The 23016-nt window shown below is 31.9% G+C and overlaps 1 protein-coding gene across 1 annotated transcript; it reads left to right on the forward strand.

The window, feature by feature from the left end:
* The first annotated feature begins 8221 nt into the window (after positions 1-8221).
* Positions 8222-14259, forward strand: LOC143231432 (uncharacterized). The gene is made up of 4 exons (XM_076465973.1): positions 8222-8301; positions 8951-9020; positions 12320-12405; positions 13554-14259. The coding sequence occupies exon 4, from the start codon at positions 13574-13576 to the stop codon at positions 14054-14056; it is 483 nt and encodes a 160-aa protein (XP_076322088.1). The 5' UTR covers positions 8222-8301; positions 8951-9020; positions 12320-12405; positions 13554-13573; the 3' UTR covers positions 14057-14259.
* Positions 14260-23016: the final 8757 nt, after the last annotated feature.

The following is a 23016-nucleotide window of genomic DNA, read 5'->3' on the forward strand; positions in this document are numbered from 1 at the left end:
AACCTTTACATAACGGTAGAACAGGTATGGATAATGTTGACAACAAACAGAATATTCTACACTAACTTGTTATGAATTAATAACACTATCATTCACACATCAACATGTGTATGTTATTGTTGAGTGGTTCTTAGCAGAACACTTTCTATACAAGCATAGAACATGAAATATAGGAAAACCCATTTAAAGTTTCTATTTTTAGGAAAATGAAAGATCTGAAAGAGATTAAGTATAGGAAAGCTATACTCATTAATAAAAGAAATCCCCGAACAGAGACAATGGGCGGTACACGTAATTAAACTGACGTTAAAAAAACAATACAGCATAACAATACACTTTGTCATTATAAGTTTTTGTTTAACACTTCCTTACTCTAGAGCAGTGATGGCTAAACTATGTCACGCGGCATGTAGTTCTGTCTCTTGATTCTTGAAACCCTAACCTTAACCGATAATAAATAAATATATATATAATGATTATCATTACTGTCAAATACAGCAGTGAATTATTTTTTCCAACCCGGGAGCAGTGAGAAATGTTCACGATCTTTGCGCCAGCTTTGCGGTTGCGGGAACATGTGACATCGAATGATACGTTTTGAATTCCTTGCAGACCCAGTGTACACATCAGCATTTGAGTAAAAATAAAAGTAAACTGTTGGTATTGGCTTAGTTCTGCTTATATTTGTTTCTATTGTTTGTGAGTGAATACCGGATATCTAGTGATAATAACGGTAAATGTGCGTTTGTTTTATAACTGTAAATACATGAATTATACTGTTAAAATTGATATTTGGCGTGGTATGCATATATTTTTGATCAGTTAGTTAATTATAGATTTATTTTTATGTCAATGACATACATTTTCACTTGCTGTTATGTTTCGGTAAGTTAAATTATAGTATTGAAGTTAATTGGTAAGGTATTTTTAAATTGTTATATACCCTTTTCAGCTTATCAGAATGTCAGTTCAACCAGCAAAAAACAAAAACATTCAAATGAAAGGAGCAGCAGCAGAGATTTTCAAGAATCGTGGACTGAAAAATTTGTGATGATCAAAAAAGTTGATAAAGCATTATGTATCTTATGTTGTGAAACAGTGGTGTGCAGGACTTCCTCTGTAAAGCAGCATTATGAAACTGTTCATAAATGGCTTTGTGACAAGAGTGGGCAAGAACACGAGAAGGTAGTAAAAACAATATACAGTCAAATGTTTTGATGGAATTTGTTTCAGGTAGTTTAAACTCAGTTACTGATAGTTTTTGAGATTTCAAAGACTATTGGTCAACATGGAAAACCACTTAGGAATGGAGAGTATATTAAATAATCATTGCTAGAATATGTTCCTTTTCTTTCTGATGGTTTTCCAGAAAGAGGAACATACTTCAGTATATTAAGGAATTGCCAGTGAGTAGAAACACAGTAAAAGATAGAATATTAAAAAAAATGGAAACAAACACAGCAGAAGAACTAATAAAAGGTGTGGATTCAAGTAAATTCATTTCCATTTGTCTTGATGAGAGCACTGATGATACATCATCAGCTGGACTAGCTATTACTGCTCGATTTTGTAGGGTGATGAAACCTGGAAGAATTGGTAACATTACCTGAACATACCACAGGGGTTGAAATTTGTAAGGCAATAGTAAACGAATTATTCAATCGACAGGTTAACATTTCAAAAATTGTTTCCATGACAACTGATGGTACACCCAGGATGATTGGTTAAGAAGCAGGTTTTGTAAATCTGATTGTAAAATATGTTGGACATATACTGGTAGGCTTTTATTGTATTATACATGAGAGGCTTTGTGTGCAGAAGCTGGCCTTAAGAAACAATGATGTAAATTGTAACCAAGGTAGTTAATTGTATTTCTATGCAAGCTTTGAAAAAAAAAAACAATTTTAGAATTTACTGAGAGAGGCGAATTTGGTGTACACAGGACTTTCTTTGTCCAACAATGTTCGTGAGCTAAGTAGAAGTTCTGTCCTTAAACAATTTGTTGAGTGTTTTGACGAAATTCATCTGTTTTTGACAAATGAAAAAAAAATTCTTGTCAAGAATTATCTGATGTTGTGTGGATCTGTAGATTGATGTTTTCTGCAGATATTTCCTCACATTTAAATGACTTGAACACCAAATTGCAGGGATCTGGCAAAACATTTGATGTTATATTTGATGACATAAAAGCTTTTGAAATCAAACTCAAAATTTTTAAACGTAATGTATAGAATGACACTTTTAAATATTTCCTAAACCTAAAAAAAACACAGGACAGGTCTTGAAATTCATGTGAAAATAATCATTCGTAGCTTGCAAGTACAATTATCAAGCATCATTAATTCAACTATTGAACAATTTTCTTTAAGGTTTAATAAGTTCAGGTTATTTGGAGAAATTGAAAAATTCATAAAGTATACAAAGAGCGTAACGTTACACAAAGTGAATTTGGAAATGTTGCAGAGGATTGACTTGGATAATTTTGAGATGCAACTAATTGATTTTCAAAACAGCTCAATTTGGAGGCAAAAATTTGTCAACTTAAGAGATGAACTAGAAAATATTGAAAGAGATCAGTTAGTGACTTGAATAACGCAAAAAATGAGGTTTTTAAACTCTGGAATTCTATTACTGAAACTTTGGACTGTGTGAAAAATGTTCCAATGGCAGTATTAACAGTACTTTCAGTGACGAACTTTGTAAAATATAATTTTATTTCTTGTGAATTACTATAGTTATTAATAATATGCTAATCCTAAAGATGTTTTCACTTAAAATCTTCTACTAAACATTACCATGGGCACGCCAGAGAATTGTTTAGAAGATTATCCCCAGTTTGGGCATACACTCTCAAAAATCACTGCTATTAAATTGTGTATCTTTTCAACTTTAAAATACATAAATACATACTGCTAAAAACAATCTAATTATAATATATTTTGTGGTTTTCTTTGTTTTTATATTTCATATAATACAAACATATAAGGTTAAAGCTGTGTATACAGAATAAATCTACAGATGACCAGTATGACTTGTCACATATCAAACTTGTTACTCTGAGATATACACCAACAAACTGTTATACACGTGATCGCGAAGAACGACTCTTTATTTATACTCTAGATACAATTTGTTAATTAGGTTTAGAGAAGAAATTTACGTTTTCATAACTCAAGTTTGAACATCTTCCGACTTTTCCCAGCGTTAACCCTCACTTATCAGTTATATATTCATGTCTTTCATTTTCCTTCTCTTTCTCTTACGTCATTTCTTTACAACAATTGATTCTTCAGTACTTTTATAAACTGTGAAAGACAACAATAAAACGGGACCACAATATTAGTGAATACGTATTTGCTTACAGTAACTAAGAAGACCAGATATTAAAATAAAAGCCAAAATGTTGTGCTTTCTCCCCACCGTTTTAATTGTATGTTCACATAAGGTCATTTTATAAATCTGATTAAATTATTGAAATGAGAAACAAAAGTTACGCAATTAGTAAGTAACATTTACGTTACTCTAAAACCTACGAGAGGCTTAGTAATTAGTGCTAGCCAACACTGGACTGTTTTAGATAGCGTCGTACTGAAAAATTTAGAAACAAATAACATTTTCTGAAATAAAATATTTTCCTGGCAAGTACTGAAGAGAAAAAGTGTTCGGATTGTGCTGGTAAAAACTAATGTTTTTATCTAGTAAAAGTGGTACCTTTTATTGAAAAAACAAGTTTCATTCTAAAAACTCCATTTTTAAAATAAAACTATATCTACAAATGACATAAATAACGATATAATCAAACCTCAGGTTCAGTCACTCTGAAAATCGGGTTATTGTTACAAGGAGAGAACTTACCATACCGTAGTTATTTTTATAGTTATTTGAATCTCAAATACCTAAAGTGGGATTTTTTTTATTGTTTTTGTCTTCATCTTCTTCTGAAGACTGTGAAGAGCAGTCTTCGTCTTCTTCTGAAGACTGTGAAGCACAGTCTTCGTCTTCTTTTGAAGACTGTGAAGAGCAGTCTTCGTCTTCTTCTGAAGACTGTGAACAGCTGTCTTCGTCTTCTTCTACACCTATACTTCAACTGATCATACTCCATTCTTTTTCAGACAAATCTTAAGAGCAAATGTCTCCCTTTTTATTCACAAAGGATTAGAGAAGTTTGTCTGCTCTCCCAAGTCAGTCAAGAAACTAAGTTTTGGAAACACCTTGGTGGAAATATCCACAACAAAACACGATAAACTCATTTTGCATCTCCATTGAGGATATACTTATTGAAGACACTGATTAAAACAAGTCCAAGATTTGTGAGATGGAGAAAAGTATTCTAATTTTAACATAAAATTCACTTTGCATGGAGACTGTTCAAAACAAATACTTGATATAATCACGGGAAAATCTTTAGTAAAGTATTCTATTTAAAATACTGCAAAATTTTGAGAAGACACATATATTGTATTAAAAGTTATAATATTAAACCTATATACAAGTAAAAATGGTCCTGTGGTTGGTCTCTTGAATTGACACAGTATGGAGAGTTAACTTTACTGACACTGCATTTGCCCATCGGACCTAACTCGTAACCATTTGTACTTGTTACAGTTTACATACTGGTAACTTCTAATATATTCAATGTATCTTCACAAAATTTGGTACACTTAGTAAATATTACAAGGCTTTTGCACACGAAAAGCCAGGTTTTTAATAAAGATTTTTTTGTAAATATTTTTTTCATGAAATTGTAGATTATTTTAATTAGTACGAGAGTAAAATGATTTTCGTTTTGAGATTAAAATTACTTTTATTTCTCTCAAGAATCTCATATTTCATTTGTATAACCTCTTAATCACAAGATTTCAATCTATAAGAGGGCTATCTGCACTAGCCGTCCCTAATTTAGCAGTGTAAGACTACAGGAAAGCAGCTAGTCATTGTCACCCACCGTCATCTCTTGGGCTACTCTTTTACCAACGAATAGTGGGAGTGACCAGAACATACTAACGCCCCACGCTTGAATGGGCGAGCATGTTTAAGAGTCGTGCGCCTTAACCAACTGGCCCTAGTATATGCTAAGACTTAATATTAATAAATATTCTTCCTTTAATATACATTTATTTAAGAATTTTGTGAAAATATATTTCAAATTTACTAGTACCAATAAATTCAACTCTCTATCATACTTACATATATATAAAAGTTTGGACATAAACAGCAAATCAAATTCTGTTTCTAAGTAATACTCAAAACATTCATTAGATGGCACTAACAGTCTATTCGCAATATTATCAAGCATACAACAAATCACCTAATTAAAATTAGTTTATGTTGTAATAAAGTCATATGAGACATCAAATTTATTAAAAACATAAATGGATCAACCACGTTAACAAATTAAATAATTAGTTATATTTTTTTCTTCAGAAATTAAAATTATTAAAAGAAAGTTATTTTTATTTTCCCTTTTCTTATTTTCATTTTTCGAAGCTCTACTCAAATAAGTGGTTGAGTCAAACAACGCAAAATGCATATTTTTTCTTTATGTTCATTGGCCTTAAGATTTTGGCCGGCAGTGTACTATACTTTCTCTAAAATATTTATCTTCATATTATTTTCGATAGGATATCTTACAGATTCTCACATAATAGTTCTTTTCAATCAGAGCTGCCCTCTATATACGAGAATTTTTTGTTCTTTATTTACCTTGAAATTCCCACCCACCCGAATTTCAAAGTGGTTCAGCTCCGTTGTAGAATGTAAATAAGCATGAGATAACACTCCATTAAAAGGAGGATAACACATTACTGTCGCAGCTGGCTCCTTGTAAAACACAATAATAAATTCAGTCACAAATCTATCTCGTTTAAGTAGTTTCATTCACCTTGCACATTTTTAACTATAGAGTACTTCCTTCCACTTACCTGGGAATTTACTGTCTGCCGACCCATCATTATAAGGTGAACTGACTATTATTAGCTCGATCCAAATACGTTGCTCATCTCAGATATCTAATCAAATTGAAAATACGCCTTTCTTTCGCGACATAATACCCTTAACACCTAGGAGTATATTGCAACTTCATTCCCCATTTGCCTAATTTTCTCACCTTTGTATAAGGTTGATCCTCTCCTTACTCTGTTTGTAAGTGAGATATTTTCTTTCAGAAGTCGTGGGCTTCCATGGAAGCCTTTATATCCTTGGGTTGTACTCACATTCACATCTTTGTCTGAGTATAGCACATTCGATGGAACCTTGCTGAGGACTCCCTGAAATACTTTATCCATCTCTCTCACGTCTAGACTGTTTCATATTGTGTTTCACAAGAGACAACACAGGCGTGATTGTTTAACCTTCAGTTACAGATGCTGCTCTTATTGATTGTACAGCAAGTATAGATTTCCAAAACATCTTATGTCGTGGATAAAGGTGACAGTTGCCTGAAGGCTGGTTGCATGCAAAACTCTAAGGAAAACAAACAGGGAAGATAGCTTGCACGTGTGAATAGTTTTGTGTTGTTTCAGAAAGAGATCTCCCATCCAAAGAATATAGATGTCGCTGAGAAACTCACATCATACCATCTCTTACAAGTTGATTCCTGGGAGATCTGGTAGAAAACGTTGATGGACTAGTGTAGATACATTATACTGGCTAGGATACCTCATCCTACCATTGGAAAGAAGGTGAACAGAGCCAACATACCTACAGTTAAGGATACCATCCTCGTTTAACACCCTGTTTAGTGACACATACTTCCGAGATAAGTGAAGAGTGTGCCTGGTTCATGTATGTTGCGTTCTCCCACGAGTGTGTTTTTCTAACAAGAGAAGTTACACTCCATTGGCCTTCTTTAAACACTTTCCGAAGGTTGATTATCTTGGTAAATTATGCACTGTTTTTTCCATCAATTCAATGTGAGATTCCAGCTATTATATGATTTTATGTAATATTTTTCTACAATGTTACCTCTATTCACACTTTCTTACCTTTCTTCTTACTTCTGGTGCTTTTCTGGGAACCAACTGCGATACAAGAGTGCATCGCTGGAGTGTTGTCGAATTCTGAACCACGTTAAAACATGGGGTAGATGAATGTAGAAACATTTTTTAAATATAGAAAGTAGCATCAAATGACAAAACTATCATATGAGAAGAAGTACCTATCGGAAGTATATTTTCAGTTTATAAATATATATCTATATCAACTTTTCATACACTCACAATTCCCCTACTACAGGCTTTTGGGTCAGATTCGTCAGATTAAGAAACATAGACACCACAAATGCAAGGCAAAAACTGAAAATGGACGTTAACAAAATTGTATTCAAAATGTACTTTTATAATCGTGTAAGTATATAAAACTAAAGATAAACTGTATATATTGATCATTACGTATGTAAGTTCCAAAGTAGAATTATTTGGCTTTCTTTATGTAAAACATTTACCATCCTAACATTTCTGTACGTTTTTTTTTTTCTGTAATGGTAGATCACAGATATAATGACACAAATACATAATGATATCACAACAATATGTATTTCAAAACATTAATTACGCTAAAAGTATAGCTTAAACCTTTTCTTCAAAGGGATTTTAGTCACATGTTTAGATTATATACTTAATATGCATAACTGAAAATTTTTATATGTTATTTACCATAAGATTTTGGTAAAAGTTTACGTATGCTGTATGCAGAAATTGTAAAAAACAACAACAACTAAAGATCGATTTCTTTAAACAGTTAGCATAAATGTCAAGTAAAATATTTTCATTACAATGGTTCTTGACCAATCTAAAACCAAAATGAGAACTACATTTAACTTATTTCAATTTAATTGTATCTGTGTACTAAATGTATAAAGTACTAAATAAATTGTGTTTGATCGTCTTTTTCTACAGTTCTGTTTTTAGGAAGATGCTAACAAAAAAGCTTTTAAATCTTTATAATATGTGAGATTCTACCTGATTCGTCGAATTTTAAATTATGATTTCACAAAACGTAAGCAAGAAAACATTTTTAAATAAGCAAATCAACAAGCCGTATGCAATCACAGCTGACCTAAGGTTACAAAGGTACAGTATGCATCAAACCTGCATTTTAACATTATTTGGTATTTAGTATGTAGTTTGGTGCCACCAAGACTTTGTCACATTTGAGAAACTATTTAATACAAAAAGAATCATACAGTCAGATTATGAAGATATGTTCAGTTTAACGGTTTTTTATGTCCTTAAACTTAGTTGAATTGAGAAACAAAGGAACATTCATCGAGAAAAAGACGCATAGAACTCCACCCTAACCATGGTAAGTAAAGTGCGACACTTTCTAACATAGTATTTTTAAAGAAGATTCTTCAAATACTGAGATAATTAGACTTACGAGCATTGTAAGAATCAAAAATTGAAATCGAAATATAACAATTTCGTCTGTACATAATAATATACATTACACACTACTGAGTAAATCATGTTTTATGTATTTTGTTCTTTAATTCAGTGATACAGTAAGTCAAAATAAATCCTAATGTATTTTGTATGTTATTGAATAAATATTTAAAGCATATTTTACTTCAAGTTTTGTTCTTCAAATAACAAAATAAGAAGCTAAATAAACAAGCATTTTCAGAGCATTAACAGAACTTCCACAATTATTTATAGCAAATTTTTGTTGTAGATGAAATGTGCAGGATGCAATTGTTAATCAATCTTCAATGTTGCTAAGTTGTGTACAGAAGCTTACATCGTAAATATATTACATATTGAAAGTGTAATTAAAACTAATTAACTCATTATTATTTATGAGCATTATTTGTTCCACATCAAGAATAATTATTGAAATGTGTCATTTTCCGTTTTCACATTTAATAAAAACATTATTTTTCCTACAAACAACAAAATATAAAATACGGTGTTTATGTAAAATAGACTAATTCTCATTGTTGTTCGTTTTTTAGTATCAGAACAAACAGAGCGAGCGCTGATACATAATAGAAACCAGAATTGCTTCAAAACTACATTCAACTAGTAAGTGAGCTACGTAACCTTACGTGATATAAATTTTATTAGATTTAATAATTATTATTTTCTACGGTCCTGTTCTTATTCTTTCTGTTGTTGGTCGATTTTTTTATTATTCACTATGAAGAATAATAAAAAAGTTTATTTCATAAAGTTCGATCGTTCACGTTAGGCTTAACTTCACAGTTAAACTACGTCTAACATGTTCTACCTGCCAGTTTCGTAGCCGAAACATTTAGTAGTCATAACAACTAACCGATTAACCTAATGACAGTAACAGACAGTTAATTTTATAAATCAGACACAGATTACAATTTTAATATTAACTGACTAACGTACTATTAAGTTTAAACTATAATTCACTTTATTAGTGCCTAAGTCATTTTACTATAAACGGTTCAAGTTGCTTTCTAAAAGTAGAAAAAGATAGACAAAAAGAACAAGCATGTTACGTTATGTTAGAGACTTTCCATCTAAACAACAATACAAATTTCGAAAAAAAAATCTATGGCTTAACAACATAAGCTATAACAGTATAACTGTGAAAGAAAAGTTAATATATAAAAGGACGGCCAGCAGGATAATTTTGAACTGGCCTAACACTAAATACTATGCTGTCTGTACTTCAGTAAACCAACATTTTTCATGCAAGCCTCATAAAATAATACTTGACATTAAACAGACTAAACTCGTGACAGCTCTTAAAATGTTTTAAAATTTTGATTATTTAATATCATATACAACCTTTTGTAGTTTCCAAGCAAACTGGGTACTTCAACTGTTTTTACTTTTAAATTGCAATACAGTTTTTTCACAATTATCATACATTTAGGTGTATGCTGTCTTAACAGGAGAACGTTGGTCATAGAAACTGGAGTTGTTTTTGCCCTAGTTTTTACCTTTTGTTGCTTTTAGTCATTTGTCTGTACATCACTTTCACCTGGTGGGAAGTGTTTTGGAAAAGCTAAAGATATTTTTATAAGATATCTTTGTTATTGTAAGTTATTTGTTACAGAGATTTGACATGACTTTTAATATCAAACTCTTTTATAACGTAGGCCTAAGATGTTTAAATTTTTGTTATATTTTTAGTGAATCAGAGTAGGTCATAAATACGAGATTCAGCGACGTATCAGAACGATTATAAATGAACTGTTTCTAGTCAGTGCAATGAATCAGTCAGTGTTTTGGTTTTCTTTACTGTACCGATCAACTGTGAAGTTGAACGGCTAGGGTTATTGTAATGTTGACACAGTACAGTTTATGTTGCCGTAAACAAAACTTAACGGGCTACCACAATATTAAGTTTGTACAAATTTCAAAGGTAAAAATAAACTAATTTATTATTGTTGCGTCGACCACACATTGATTTATTTCAACTAGATAATTTGAAAGAAATCGGGAACCAAAACCTAACGTTACAAGAATTATAATAGAAGTGCGGGTAATTTGATGAAAATATAATAAAACTTTGAATATACTTGAAGTTGAACTTTGCCTACTGGAGATTACAGCCACTATGTCAAAGTTCAAGAGTGGATTGCTTCTTACGAGATCAGGAAGAGCGACAGAGAACTTGTAAAAGAAAGCCAAGAAAAAAATTACAAAAAAAACCAAATAGAACCAAGGAAAGAGAGGTAGAGATGTACATATAAACCATGAAAAATGAAGTAAAAATTAGAAGAAAGATATAAAACATTTAAAAAGGCCACGAAGAAGATGGCGACAATTTAAATCAGAGGAGACGAATGAAATTAATAAATAAAACAGCCTAATGTGTTACACCAGTGAGAAAACAGCCTAATATGTTACACCAGTGAGAAAACAGCCTAATGTGTTACACCAGTGAGAAAACAGCCTAATGTGTTACACCAGTGACAAAACAGCCTAATGTGTTACACCAGTGACAAAACAGTCTAATATGTTACACCAGTGAGAAAACAGTCTAATGTGTTACACTGGAGAAGACATTTAAATACATGTGCTCAGTCTAACGACAAACACTAACTTGAAACACCAATCGGTGAGAAAACAGCCTAATGTGTTACACCACAAAAGACATTTTAAGATATGTGCTCAGTCTAACGACAAACACTAACTTGAAACGTCATTCTTTCAGAATAAAAATATTAAAAACAAAGTTGGCGATTAGTGATGTCGAGAAATATATATGCAAAAACGGCTCGTTTGGGTTGAGAAAATATTTTACGTAGAAGAGCGAAAAACGTTTCAACCTTCTTCGGTCGTTTAACTTATTCTTTGAGTTTTATATTTATTTTGTTGTTTTTTTGTTTAGAAAAGAACTTTTTAGAAGTGTGTTGATGAAATGTTTCTGGGGCTTTAAAACCATTATTCTAACAGAAGAAAACATAATAACCATGTAACCTGGATGATCATTACAAAGTTTGTTGATAAACGTTTAGTGCTAGTCACGAACTTGTTAGGGAGTACTGGATCCTGCTGATTGATATAATGGTCGTTTCTTTATGTTACAACACTTCGATACGCCAACATATATTTGGAAAACAAAACATTCTTAACAATTTTATCACCTGTTTATTCTCAGAAAGCAGTTTGAACGGTTGTAAATAAGAAACACCTAAGCATATAAGTACCAAATTCATAAAATGCAATAAAATAATGCCATTTATTTGTCACGGAGGTTATAGTAATTTATAACTTTAACGCGTAATAATTAATAAGTTGGTTGGTAAAGGTTCAGTGTCAGTCATAACTTACTGGGACGGTTATACTACCTTATAACCCTACTGGATGATCAATACTAAGTTGATAAACGTTTAGTGTTAGTCATGAACTTGTCAGGAGGATTCTGTTAGTTTATAACTTATTATTGAGTAATCAGTCATGTTGGATGATAAAGTTTCAGGCCTAGCCATAATTTCTAAGTAGGGCTATATTAGCTATTAACTTATTGAGTAATGGATACGTGCTGGATGATAAAGTTTCAGGCCTAGCCATAATTACTAAGTAGTGCTGTACTAGTTGATAACTTATTGAGTATTGTACACTTAAGTTCGTTGAACCAGTGTAACGACTATTTTCGTTACACTTGCTTTGACTGTCAGAAGTGTAACATCAAATTCTGTGAGATATTACATCATATAGTTACCAAAACTTTCTGAAGAATATTATAACGATATTCTGTTGTTTGTTTCATAAGTTAATATTTAGAATAAACAAAAGAACATTGGTAACCATAAGTTATTATAAATACTTGAGACGTTAACCACTATATACTTAAAATATAAGAAGACGTGTAATAGTAAGACATTTTACTTTTTCAGATATTAATCAACTGAACAATATTGGTTACCATGAGGTGTTTCAGTTTTCTTATTCTTTTTGGTGACAACACTGGAAATAACTGGAGGTAAATTAATGTTTTTATAATCTAATTTAGGTTTCAAAGACTACAATTCAAACCGCACAAATTTTAATTTATCAGTAAACGAACGAAATCGTTTAGCTCAACACTGATACTTGTTTTCTCTACTGATTATAACATGACGTCATTACTGTAAGTGATCAAATATTATTCAATACATTCGTCACGTAAAGTCTGTAAAATTTGGCTTCATACTTCAAACAATATTTTGTATTTATGATTTATCAAGCGTAAAAAATTCAAACATGAATAAATTATTTTATAGAAGACTGTATTTGTTTTTTCCCCTGCAGTATTTATATAAAGAAAGTTAACACACCTCGTTACTAGGTAAAGATATTACGTTAATAACTCAAAGTTTGTTGACTTCAGTGAATTTAAGCTAATATAAAATTTTATTGTTATTAATATGTTTGCAGAATAAAACCAAAAAAAAAATGTTTTCAACTTGTTCATAATCTATAGTATCACACTGAATGTAAAATATATACAGTCACACCTGATCAACTGAAAAGAAGAAAAATCACTTATTGTCTACAAGTTAAAATAATATGCACCTTAAAGTAGAAGTGAAACACAACTTAATTTGCACCTACAAGGTTTTGTATTTATAAGAGACATTACTTCACTTTTGCTTGGGCAAAGATTGATTTAACTTTTATAATTATAATGTCATGGGAATTTTAATTTGTATTTACTAAAAATAATATATGTCATCGGACGCCATCATGTTAGGCATTTCCACAAATATTTAACACTAAACGTTTTACACAAAGTGTAAATATACATTTTATTTATCCAACGGTTGATCTATAATTATATATTTAAAAACGGCTGGTATGGATAGAGAAAGCACTAATAGAGGAGCGAACAACGTTTCGACCTTCTTCGGTCATCGTCAGGTTCACAAAGGTTCTATCAGTGCCTTCTCTTCCATTTCCAGCCGTTTTCAAATATATAATTTTCTCTACAAGTGTTTTTTTTTGTCATCACGGTTGATCTATAATGTTATTTTATCAAATTAATTTTGTACTTTGAATTCAAAATTTATGTTTTCAGTCTTGTTACACGTAATTTTACAGCAACAAATGAATAAGTAAATAATACTAATAGTAGCTACTATTCGTCTGTAGATGTCGCTAGAACTGAAAATATGAATGGCTACATCGACAAACTTCTGCTACACCTTAAACAAAGATCTGAATACATTTCAAGAATAGATCCACTTGTTATTGGAACTGTAGTTAATGAAGAAAAATTCCGAGTTACTGATGTTGTTGTCAGAGGTCTCTCAGGTATTGAACGGCGAGCTGACGTAACACTGACAAACGACGAAGCTAAAAGAGTGGTTTTGAATGCAAACATGGGAGTTGATGTGGTTAATGTTGCGGGCACGTACAGATATAGACATAATAGATTTATTAAGCTAAACGGAAGTTTCCAAGCAAGAATGAATGACATAGATGTACAAATCATTCTATCGGCTCCTTTAGACGGTGGTCACGTGACCTTGATTTCTGCAAAAGTTACGAAGTTTGGCGGATTTAAAATAACGAAGGTGTCTGGATCGTCTCTCTTTTTTCGACCAGATTCTAAAATGTGCTGCCAATACAATTTCACAGAAATCCAAAGATGAAATTATTTCTGGTACTGAGTGTTCCCTACAGAGGTATATTAAAGATACCTTAATGAAAATTACCTTTCCAGAAACTGTGTAACTCAATAGTTATTTTAAAACACATATTTGTTTCTGATTTTATGCACATATTAAATACAAATGAATTTATAGAGATTTTTGTACAAATTTAAACTAAAAATTTCACAATTGACTATGTAGCGTTTTACTTCCAAGTGACCTCTTTAAACGTTTTTGATTACTTCAGTGAAAGACCAAAGAATAAAATTATTCATAAAAAACTTTGTCTGAACTTACAAGTTTGTATGTTTCCATTTTTTAGTTCAAATGTAATTTTACAGAACGGTATTGTAAAGTTGTTTAAAATGGTTTAATTTTCTCAACAATTTTGAATCGATATCATAAGATAATGTATTCTTATTTACATCTGCGTACATAATAATATATTTGTGCTTATATTAATATCATCTCGTTTTATGATTTTCCATGACTAGCGTAAATATTCACACATATTCAGGTTCTCATGAAGGCTATGTGCACTTAATTAGCGTACTTACATTACACCAGAGGTACGAAGTCTATAAACATACTGTAATCTGTCGTAAGTAAAGGTAAAATACTACAGGGTGTTCGGAAAGTCACTGTGCACTTATATATTTATTAACAGACATGTTTCAATATAGAATACAAGAGGTAAATATGAATGACAATTATAAACAATGTTGAAAGTGAACCCCGTTGGCATCAATACAGGCCTGGATCCTTCTTATTTTGTTTCTAAACACCACTATCAGCTGTTGGCTTGAAATAGACTGAATGAAAGCTGTTATCACTGCTTTCAAAACTGCACAGTGACTTTCTCCTATAAGGAGATTGTATCACCTTGAACCTTTCTCTGTACCTATTTTCATATTAGGAGTTGGGGAAGCCGATTTCAAGACATGACATAGATATTTGTGGAAGTTAGCTTCAATTAGGACGTTCTCTCCTTCCAGTAAATTATTCTAAATAGTCTTTCATTTAGAGACTCTAAGAATTGTGGGATACCACACTAAGACCTCGACCTGACATAAAAGTGAGATATGTCTATGATTTTTCTGTCTCATCCCATACTGTGCTTTCCTCTTCTTCTGGTGAATAATTTCTCACCACTCCAGTAACTAGTTACAGCTGTATTGTAAGAACCAGATACAAATGTGTTACAGATGCGTGGCTTCATCTGTCAGGCACCAGTGTACCTGAATACCACATTTTTATATGAGCCACAGCTCCATCTGTCAGGCACCAGTGTACCTGAATACCACATTTTTATATGAGCCACACTGGATTTCAACACCTAGAAAACAAAACATAATTTAGGTAGTGTTTTCAACCCGCAGATTTCGGTTTGCATGAACTTCATCTGTTATTTTTATTAGTTTAGAAAAAAAAACATTTTGGTCTTCTTATGTGATGAGAGATTCGACATGGGCCTGAAACTTCTAAAAAATTCTGGAGTTCAAGAAAACTCATTTCAAAAGATCTCCAAGTTTGTTGAATTTATTGTTGTTTTGCAGTAATTATCCCTTTATTTTACCTTCATTACTCACTGTGGGTAAGTAGTTTTTTTAAAGACCTAAATTGTTAAACTCCGGGGTTCAATTTCTTGTGATGGACAGAGCATATATCACCTGTTGTGTAGCTTTGCACCAGAACTGTAGCAAGAACAAAGTCACTTCAGATCTTAAAATATACACCAGTTATTTTTATTTCTGGTACTTCTGTGTCAAGACCATTACCATTACTTAATATTGATAAAACATCCTGATCTGTGGCTGTTATCAAAGGTTTCTACTCACATACTTCTGGTCAAAACCTTAAGACTCTAATACCATTACTTAATATTGATAAAACATCCTGATCTGTGGGTGTTATCAAAGGTTTCTACTCACATACTTCTGGTCAAAACCTTAAGACTCTATTACCATTACTTAATATTGATAAAACATCCTGATCTGTGGCTGTTATCAAAGGTTTCTACTCACATACTTCTGGTCAAAACCTTAAGACTTTATTACCATTACTTAATATTGATAAAACATCCTGATCTGTGGCTGTTATCAAAGGTTTCTACTCACATACTTCTGGTCAAAACCTTAAGACTCTATTACCATTACTTAATATTGATAAAACATCCTGATCTGTTATCAAAGGTTTCTACTCACATACTTCTGGTCAAAACCTTAAGACTCTATTACCATTACTTAATATTGATAAAACATCCTAATCTGTGGCTGTTATCAAAGGTTTCTACTCACATGCTTCTGGTCAAAACCTTAAGACTCTATTACCATTACTTAATATTGCTAAAACATCCTAATCTGTGGCTGTTATCAAAGGTTTCTACTCACATACTTTTGGTCAAAACCTTAAGACTCTATTACCATTACTTAATATTGATAAAACATCCTGATCTGTTATCAAAGGTTTCTACTCACATGCTTCTGGTCAAAACCTTAAGACTCTATTACCATTACTTAATATTGATAAAACATCCTGATCTGTTATCAAAGGTTTCTACTCACATGCTTCTGGTCAAAACCTTAAGACTCTATTACCATTACTTAATATTGATAAAACATCCTGATCTGTGGCTGTTATCAAAGGTTTCTACTCACATACTTCTGGTCAAAACCTTAAGACTCTATTACCATTACTTAATATTGATAAAACATCCTGATCTGTGGCTGTTATCAAAGGTTTCTACTCACATACTTCTGGTCAAAACCTTAAGACTCTATTACCATTACTTAATATTGATAAAACATCCTGATCTGTGGGTGTTATCAAAGGTTTCTACTCACATACTTCTGGTCAAAACCTTAAGACTTTATTACCATTACTTAATATTGATAAAACATCCTGATCTGTTATCAAAGGTTTCTACTCACATGCTTCTGGTCAAAACCTTAAGACTCTATTACCATTACTTAATATTGATAAAACATCCTGATCTGTGGCTGTTATCAAAGGTTTCTACTCACATACTTCTGGTCAAAACCTTAAGACTCTATTACCATTACTTAATATTGATAAAACATCCTGATCTGTTATCAAAGGTTTCTACTGACATACGTCTGGTCAAAACCTTAAGACTCTATTACCATTACGTAATATTGAAAAAACATCCTGATCTGTGGCTGTTATCAAAGGTTTCTACTCACATACTTCTGGTCAAAACCTTAAGACTCTATTATCATTACTTAATATTGCTAAAACATCCTAATCTGTGGCTGTTATCAAAGGTTTCTACTCACATGCTTCTGGTCAAAACCTTAAGACTCTATTACCATTACTTAATATTGATAAAACATCCTGATCTGTTATCAAAGGTTTCTACTCACATGCTTCTGGTCAAAACCTTAAGACTCTATTACCATTACTTAATATTGATAAAACATCATGATCTGTTATCAAAGGTTTCTACTCACATACTTCTGGTCAAAACCTTAAGACTCTATTACCATTACTTAATATTGATAAAACATCCTGATCTGTGGGTGTTATCAAAGGTTTCTACTCACATACTTCTGGTCAAAACCTTAAGACTCTATTACCATTACTTAATATTGATAAAACATCCTGATCTGTGGCTGTTATCAAAGGTTTCTACTCACATACTTCTGGTCAAAACCTTAAGACTCTATTACCATTACTTAATATTGATAAAACATCCTGATCTGTGGCTGTTATCAAAGGTTTCTACTCACATACTTCTGGTCAAAACCTTAAGACTTTATTACCATTACTTAATATTGATAAAACATCCTGATCTGTTATCAAAGGTTTCTACTCACATGCTTCTGGTCAAAACCTTAAGACTCTATTACCATTACTTAATATTGATAAAACATCCTGATCTGTGGCTGTTATCAAAGGTTTCTACTCACATACTTCTGGTCAAAACCTTAAGACTCTATTACCATTACTTAATATTGATAAAACATCCTGATCTGTTATCAAAGGTTTCTACTCACATACATCTGGTCAAAACCTTAAGACTCTATTACCATTACGTAATATTGAAAAAACATCCTGATCTGTGGCTGTTATCAAAGATTTCTACTCACATACTTCTGGTCAAAACCTTAAGACTCTCAATAATTACTTAATATTGCTAAAACATCCTAATCTGTGGCTGTTATCAAAGGTTTCTACTCACATGCTTCTGGTCAAAACCTTAAGACTCTATTACCATTACTTAATATTGATAAAACATCCTGATCTGTGGCTGTTATCAAAGGTTTCTACTCACATACTTCTGGTCAAAACCTTAAGACTCTATTACCATTACTTAATATTGATAAAACATCCTGATCTGTGGGTGTTATCAAAGGTTTCTACTCACATACTTCTGGTCAAAACCTTAAGACTCTATTACCATTACTTAATATTGATAAAACATCCTGATCTGTGGCTGTTATCAAAGGTTTCTACTCACATACTTCTGGTCAAAACCTTAAGACTTTATTACCATTACTTAATATTGATAAAACATCCTGATCTGTTATCAAAGGTTTCTACTCACATGCTTCTGGTCAAAACCTTAAGACTCTATTACCATTACTTAATATTGATAAAACATCCTGATCTGTGGCTGTTATCAAAGGTTTCTACTCACATACTTCTGGTCAAAACCTTAAGACTCTATTACCATTACTTAATATTGATAAAACATCCTGATCTGTTATCAAAGGTTTCTACTCACATACATCTGGTCAAAACCTTAAGACTCTATTACCATTACTTAATATTGAAAAAACATCCTGATCTGTGGCTGTTATCAAAGATTTCTACTCACATACTTCTGGTCAAAACCTTAAGACTCTCAATAATTACTTAATATTGCTAAAACATCCTAATCTGTGGCTGTTATCAAAGGTTTCTACTCACATGCTTCTGGTCAAAACCTTAAGACTCTATTACCATTACTTAATATTGATAAAACATCCTGATCTGTTATCAAAGGTTTCTACTCACATGCTTCTGGTCAAAACCTTAAGACTCTATTACCATTACTTAATATTGATAAAACATCCTGATCTGTTATCAAAGGTTTCTACTCACATGCTTCTGGTCAAAACCTTAAGACTCTATTACCATTACTTAATATTGATAAAACATCCTGATCTGTTATCAAAGGTTTCTACTCACATGCTTCTGGTCAAAACCTTAAGACTCTATTACCATTACTTAATATTGATAAAACATCCTGATCTGTTATCAAAGGTTTCTACTGACATACTTCTGGTAAAAACCTTAAGACTCTATTACCATTACTTAATATTGATAAAACATCCTGATCTGTTATCAAAGGTTTCTACTTGCATACTTCTGGTAAAAACCTTAAGACTTTATTACCATTACTTAATATTGATAAAACATCCTGATCTGTTATCAAAGGTTTCTAGTCGCATACTTCTGGTAAAAACCTTAAGACTTTATTACCATTACTTAATATTGATAAAACATCCTGATCTGTTATCAAAGGTTTCTACTTACATACTTCTGGTAAAAACCTTATAAAGTTTATATTTAAAATACTTCTTATTTAAAGCTTTTCTATCAATATTTTATTTTAATTGTGAGATAAAGCTCTGATTAAAATTTCCAGTCATCGAATATGTTCACCCTTTCAGCCGTAGGGGCATTATAATGTCAATGTCACTCCCACTTTTCTTGGCAAAATAATTGAGTAGTGAGTGATGTTGACTTGCTGGTGTTGGGTGTAATAATAAAAAGGAAACTGATAAATATGTTGTACACAGTACTTCAGCATTAAATCACTATCTTAAATTTTCCAGCCAGAATGTCTTGTGATTAAAATCCGTCATTAAGTACGTATATCTTTCAGCCACAAATATTATATGTGACAGTCAATATCACTACTTGTTAGTAAAGATTTAGTGGTGTGTGATGGTGACTAGTTCTCTTACCACTAGTCTCTCACTTCCAATTGAGAGACTGTTTGTGCATACAACTTGCGTGCAATTTTGTGCAAGTGATCAAATGAATATTGAGGTTAATCTGTTTCTTAGAATTTGTCATAAGGTTTCAACTTATTATAGTCCTGATTTAAGATTTTATTATGAAGTTTCAATTCAAAATAGACCTGTTCTAAGACTTAGTTACAAATTTTCTATCCAAGACTTTCTTATAAAGTATGTATTAAAGTTATTGCTGATATGAAATTCTTTGAGTCTCCTTTTTGTGAACCTGACGATGACCGAAGAAGGTCGAAACGTTGTTCGCTCTTCTACGTAAAATATTTTCTCAACACAAACAAGCCGTTTTTGCATACATATTTCTCTACAAGTGGGTTTTCTCGACATCACTGATAGATTTGTTTTTAATATCATACAAACTAATGTTTATTTTTTTATATAAATATTAGGCTGTATTGTAAACTTAAAAAACAACAACATAGAACCAGCATATCGTCTTAATTTCTAGTTCTGGAAGATATAATGAAATTTATTGTTTAAATAAATGATGAAATAAAGTTTTAACCAACAGTGTGCTCTTCTTCCAAGATATAATAAATATTACATATGCAAGGTTTCTTTACAGTTAGTTAGATAATTTTAACGTCCATAATTAAAAAACTAATAAAAAGTGACAGCTAAAATATTAAAATAATGGAAGCCTAATCACAAAAGAAGCAAACTTATTGGGTTCTAGTGAGATTTTGTTTGTTTTTGTAATTTCGTGCAAGGATACACGAGGGCTATCTGTGCTAGCCGTCCCTAATTTAGTAGTGTAAAACTTGAGGGAAAGCAGCTCTTCATCACCTCCCACCGCCAACTTTTTACCAACAAATAGTTGGATTGATCATCACAGTATAATGCCCCCACGGTTGAAAGGGTGAGCATGTTTGATGTGACGAGGACTCAAGCCCGAGACCCTCAGATTACCTTAACCACCTGGCCTCCAAATAAAAGGAATTAGAAATAATTTTTCATCTTTCTAGCGGCAGAGACAAATTTTTTCGTCTCTTGGGTTCCCGTATTTCTTAAACTTATGGTCTTCCAAACCCGATTTCCCCTTCCGTCCTATTATTTAGACACACAAAACCAACAATTACAATCTAGGAAAATTCTTCGCTTGAATGTTTTAAAAATATGTTTCCAGAGTTTCCCCGTTCTTCAAAGTTCTCAATCTTTATTAAAAACTCAGAATTTAATCACTTTATTCAATTAATCACAGTTGAAGTGAAACAAAAAAAATGTACTCACTCAAGTCCCTATTCTTGAAGCAATAAATACTGTCCTAGAAAGCCATCAATAAGATTCAAATTCTTGTTTTCGCTTAAACATAAACCCTATAAGAAAATTGTTTCTTCCTGCCACTAAATCTTCCAAACATGGACAACATTAAACATTTTAATTATTACCAGAAGGTACAGACTGTGAAGTTCCAACAGCTTGGATGTTAACAATATTTAGTGTGTTATTTCAGCACTGTTTTCAATCATCAGACACAGTGACAAATAGTTGAATGATTGTGTCCATCTTCCAAGAGCTGCACTTTACTTGAGGGTTCATGTTGTTTCAGGTCTGTTAAAGCAGATGTTTCAATGTAAAACTGAAAGACAAGGCGTGACTTCTTTACCAAAATTCAATAATATTCTGATCCCATGACAGTACTGGTTTTCGGTGTGATTTTCCGTCTGATTATTACATCCTTAAAAGTACCTCCAAGTAAGTTATGGCAATGTGGGGTAGAATCTGTTTCATTCAAAGCTTTTCTTCAGAAAAATGTTTCAAAGTAAAGCAACAACTGATCTTTGTTCAAACATCCCACAAGCCTCACTGCTGCATTTTCCTCTTTGTTTCTGTTTTCATGGAGATATTACCTTAACATTGCATTACCATGGCTATAAAAATGTTTTATTGGAACAATAAGAGAGTCAGAAACTGCCAAACATCCTTTCTATTATAAGAACAAATAGTGAAATATTTGATTTATTTTTAAATACAGAAATCGGTATATAATTGCACAATACCACCTTCTCTTTACAATTAATTTTTGATAATAGAGCTAATTTCTTCATCATATTGCTACTCACTGACCAAATAATATAGATCTGTTATAACTAATCTGAGTTATTGAAGGTAGAAATAAACCATTTGAAGTCAAAATTTATCAAAACCACTTTTTAAGTGTAACAGTTATAGACAGGGAAGTATCAATTGAATATATATGTAATTGTTCCTAACAATACCAAAATTCAACAGCAGAGCTTGTTACATCATTTTATGTTTGATGTTCTAAGTCAAAATTTGGGTTAATAAGGCCATTCCAAGGGGTTAAAAATATTAAAATAAAAACCTTATATATAAAGTAGCACACAAATACTGTGGTGGAACAGCTTCCAAAACAATCCAAATAATGGCACACTTTTTGTTCTTGGAGAACAGCTTGACAGCTGGTTCAACCAAAGTGTCACTAGAATGTCAGATTGAATGCTGAATGGTTCCCAGATAAATGTCATTAGATGACAGGAAATGTGCTCTTTTGTGTGCAGGTACTGTGGAAGTAATATGACAATGAAGCTGTCACATTAGCATTTATCATACATACAAAATACACTAAATAACAGAAATGGATTGTTTGCCTCAACTCCATACTACTGTTAGAATGTTGATCTATAAATGTTGTTATGGAGTAATTTTTAATAATGTTTAATTTAAATGTCTCTTGTTGGGGTGTATGCCTTTAACCCTTTCAGCACTGAATAACAACTTTTAATGTAACTTCAACTAATTACGGTATCAGTACTAAAAGCATAATACCTCGGCAATAACTCAACAAAAGTCCCTGAAATGTTCAGTGGTTGTACCCAATACTATATATGTTAAATTCAATACATAAGAATAACAGAAATAAAGGAAGGTCGCAAACTGCGCCAAAAGGGTTAA

This window comes from Tachypleus tridentatus, chromosome 11 (assembly GCF_004210375.1).
Source record: "Tachypleus tridentatus isolate NWPU-2018 chromosome 11, ASM421037v1, whole genome shotgun sequence".
Taxonomy (NCBI): domain Eukaryota; kingdom Metazoa; phylum Arthropoda; class Merostomata; order Xiphosura; family Limulidae; genus Tachypleus; species Tachypleus tridentatus.

Bases quoted from the DNA above. Each gene is read 5' to 3' on its own strand.
- LOC143231432 (XM_076465973.1), top strand. From the start codon at position 13,574: ATGAATGGCTACATCGACAAACTTCTGCTACACCTTAAACAAAGATCT.